General features: G+C 35.5%; 1 protein-coding gene across 1 annotated transcript; it reads left to right on the top strand.

Annotated features, from left to right (window-relative positions):
* Positions 1–2,079: 2,079 nt before the first annotated feature.
* On the top strand, positions 2,080–3,398 carry LOC109340770. The gene is made up of 2 exons (XM_019578510.1): positions 2,080–2,167; positions 2,563–3,398. The coding sequence occupies exons 1-2, from the start codon at positions 2,080–2,082 to the stop codon at positions 3,396–3,398; spliced, it is 924 nt and encodes a 307-aa protein (XP_019434055.1).
* Positions 3,399–3,658: the final 260 nt, after the last annotated feature.

Here is a 3,658-nt window from a genome sequence, read left to right as displayed (position 1 = left end):
ATTATTAAAACTTTCAATAATTCTGTGATTTTTTTCAAAAAATTATTTCAGTAATTTGTCAATTTTCATATTTTATTATCACTCAATTAATGAATTACTTTATTTTTGTAATCAACTAATGTAAAAATATTTTGGTAATAAAAAATTTAATATAAATAAAACATTGAAAATATCATCATAAAAAGAATGAAAACAATGACCTTACACAGGTTTAATAAAAATTATTAGATGAAATATCAAAATAATCTTTTAGCCAAAATAGAGCTTATTTTTAATTAGATTAGTAAAAGTGTTGTCAAAAAAGTGGCTTGCCCTTTATTTTACTTCCTAAATTTAATCATCGGTTTTAGTGAGACATAGATGAGGTATATTTAATGATGTTTTATTCTGAATCTCGCATCAATCGAAATGTTATTTTTTTTTAATTTTTTTTTCATGTGTTAAAATGTGATTAACCTAAAACAGTAAATAAAATATCATAGAGGATAAGTAATCTCTATCTAATTTAGTGTGACTAGTAATCTCCTATAATATTTGGAGTTTTTTTTTTTTGGTTTCCCACATGTATCTCCTTGTAGGTCCGGTAATAAGTCTTTCGAATTACGAAAATCAGCTGCTTCTTCCATATCGTCTGCAAAACAATGAAATTTTTGTTAAGCTTTCTGTTTAGGAATCAATAACTAATATGACATTCATATTATTCGGAGAGATGGTTTAGGGTTCTTCCAACTTTCTGGGAACTCTGCTCCACAAATCTTGGATCGGTTTTATCATGACAATGGAATACATACCATGAAGCTTTCTTGATGGAGTCAACAAGGAAAGGAATATGAAATCGGGAATGCTTGAAAATCCACCAAATACACCGAAAAAAACCTTTGCCCAAGTATTGGGGCATACATGTGACATAGCCTCTTCTCAACTCCCCCAACCTTGTATGAAGGGAGATGTGGTAGCCATTAAAATACCCGAAGCAGAATACCAAGCGGGTTTACAAAGGTGCAAATCTCATCTTCATGGTAGAATCATTCTAACCAAGGGGGACACTCCATTGAAGTTCCTAGATCTGAAGCATAAGTTTTCTTCTCTATGGAATATGGTTGGTAAATGGAATATGTTATCCTTAGGCAAAAGATTTTATGAGTTCTCCTTCTCCTCCTTGGAAGACATGAGGTTGATATGCTCTTCGGAAACATGGAACCTTAAGCCTAGTATTTTAAGATTATTTCTTTGGACACCAGATTTTAATCCACATCTGCAAAAACAAACTCATTCTCAATCTTGGATTAGAATTCTGGGTTTACCTCAAGAGTATTGGAGCCCGAAAATAATTTTTTCTATTGCGGGTGGTGTTGGCACACCAATTTCTCTAGATGGTGCAACAAATAATAGAACATTTGGAAACTTTGCAAAAGTGTTAGTGGAAATCAACCTTAAAGCAGATTTGCCTGATCAAATCCTGGTTGAAAGAGAAGGCTTTGCTTTCTTTGTTAATATTGAGTATGAAAATTTACCTGAAATCTGCACTGGATGCAATACCATTGGCCATCTAATTTCTAGCTGTAGAAAAGTGACAAAGAGAACCGAGGAAACATCTAAGGTTAGACACAAGGATCATAACAAGGCATCACATCCTTTCAAAACAAAGGATACAATCAGGAATGATATAGTCATCAATGACTTAACCATTGATCTAGATATTGAAAATAGGGAAAATATCAATATGGAGCACTTAGAAAAAGTTGATCTTACTCCAGAAATATTTCTGAGGAGAGATCCTAGTATGGAAGGATTAAACACAGTGCTGTTGGATAATGCTTTGGCTGATAAAGATTTGATTAAACACAGTGCTGCTGGATAATGCTTTGGCTGATAAAGATTTCACCCTGCAACAAGAACTGGAAAATGAGTTTATTGTGCAAGAGACTGCAGACATATCAAATCCTATTGTGGCTAATGACATAAGGATTGTAGGGAGACTATGGGATGATGAAGAAGATGTGGAGGATGAAGTTGAAAGAAGTTTCACGCCAGTCTTGAGCAAATCTCAGAAGAAAAAATTGAAGAAAAAGGACAACAATGACAGAGTTCATTTCACCCGAAGGGGCGGGCATTCAAACAGTGTTCACTACTGGAATTGTAGAGGCTTTGGAAACCTTAACACAAGGTTAGTTTTAAAGAAATTTTGTAATTCTCACAATCCCGATTTGGTTTTCTTAGCAGAACCTTGGATTTCTGTGGATTCAATTAACTCCAAATTCTGGAGGGAGTTAAATCTGTAGCTTTTTGCTATTAATAAAAGACAAGACCAGCTATCCAATATTTGGGGGTTATGTAAGGTTGGGTTGGATCCTGTGATCATCTCCAACTCAGACAAGTAGATCTCTATAGCTATTAATATTGAGGCCATTGATCTCAACTTAAGTGCTATATATGCTCACACGAATTACAATCAAAGAAGGTCTCTTTGGTTTGATTTACAATCTCTAATTCATACTCATCCTGGCCCTTGGTGTTGTATTGGAGACTTTAATGTAATTTTGGGTTCTCATGAATGCAAAGGTTCTAGATTGCCTGTTAGGCTTCCTCCCAGAGAATTCAAAGCTTTTTCTGATGGGTCAGACCTTATCCACTTACAAACTACAGGTAATCCTTTCACCTGGTCTAATAGGAGAATGGGTCTATCTCTAACTGAGAAAAGGTTAGATAGAAGTCTTTGTAATGAAGACTGGATTTCGGCTTGGTCTCAAATCTCTTACTGCACCCTGCCAAGGATCTCTTCTGTTCATCATCCTCTATTATTGTGCTCTGAATTGTTCAAGCAGCAGAGGTTATCTCAGTTCAAATTCCACAAAATGTGGACTCTCCATGAGGACTGCATAAGAACTATAGCTGAGTCTTGGAGAAACAGAGTCTTTGGCTGTCCAATGTTCATCTTAGCTCAAAAGCTCAAAAATCTTAAACATGTGCTTAAGGCTTGGAACATTGATATTTTTGGTAACATTCATCTCAATGTGAAAATTGCTATGGCTGTAGTGGAGTCAATTCAGAATGCTAACCATCAAGAGGACTTGAGGGAGCAAGAGGATGTAGCCCAAAGAATCGTGTTGCATGCTCTTAATGTGGAGGAGCTTTTCTGGAAAGAAAAAGCTAGGTGTGATTGGTATACTTATGGAGACAGAAATACTTCATTCTTTCATAAAACTACTAAAATCCGCCAAGCCACTAAGGGAATAAATTTCTTGAATGTGGGTGATACAATCCTGACTAGCAAACATGATATTGATAATCATGTCCTTCATTATTTTGAGGAGCTTTTTGCAACTGAGAATATGACTTCCCTCTCTCCTCTGATCAACTCAGTTATTCCTTCTTCTATGACTGAGTTGGAGAACTAGATGTTAACAAATCCTCCTTCTATGGAGGAAGTCAAAGGAGTGGTTTTTTCCATGAAAGGGGATGGAGTTCCAGACCTTGATGGCTTTAGTGTTTGTTTCTAACAAACCTATTGGGATATTGTTTGTGAGGATGTTTATAATTTGGTGATGCCATTTTTCAATAGAGGTTGGATCCTTCCTAATTTGAATGCTAGTAATCTGGTTCTCATTCCTAAATTTCTTGCAGCTAACAAGGTTGAGGATTATAGGCCTATTGCTCT

This window comes from Lupinus angustifolius, unplaced genomic scaffold, assembly GCF_001865875.1.
Source record: "Lupinus angustifolius cultivar Tanjil unplaced genomic scaffold, LupAngTanjil_v1.0 Scaffold_244_22, whole genome shotgun sequence".
Lineage (NCBI taxonomy): Eukaryota > Viridiplantae > Streptophyta > Magnoliopsida > Fabales > Fabaceae > Lupinus > Lupinus angustifolius.
The sequence above is the reverse complement of the archived record's forward strand: the minus strand, read 5'-3'. Positions and strand labels throughout refer to the sequence as shown.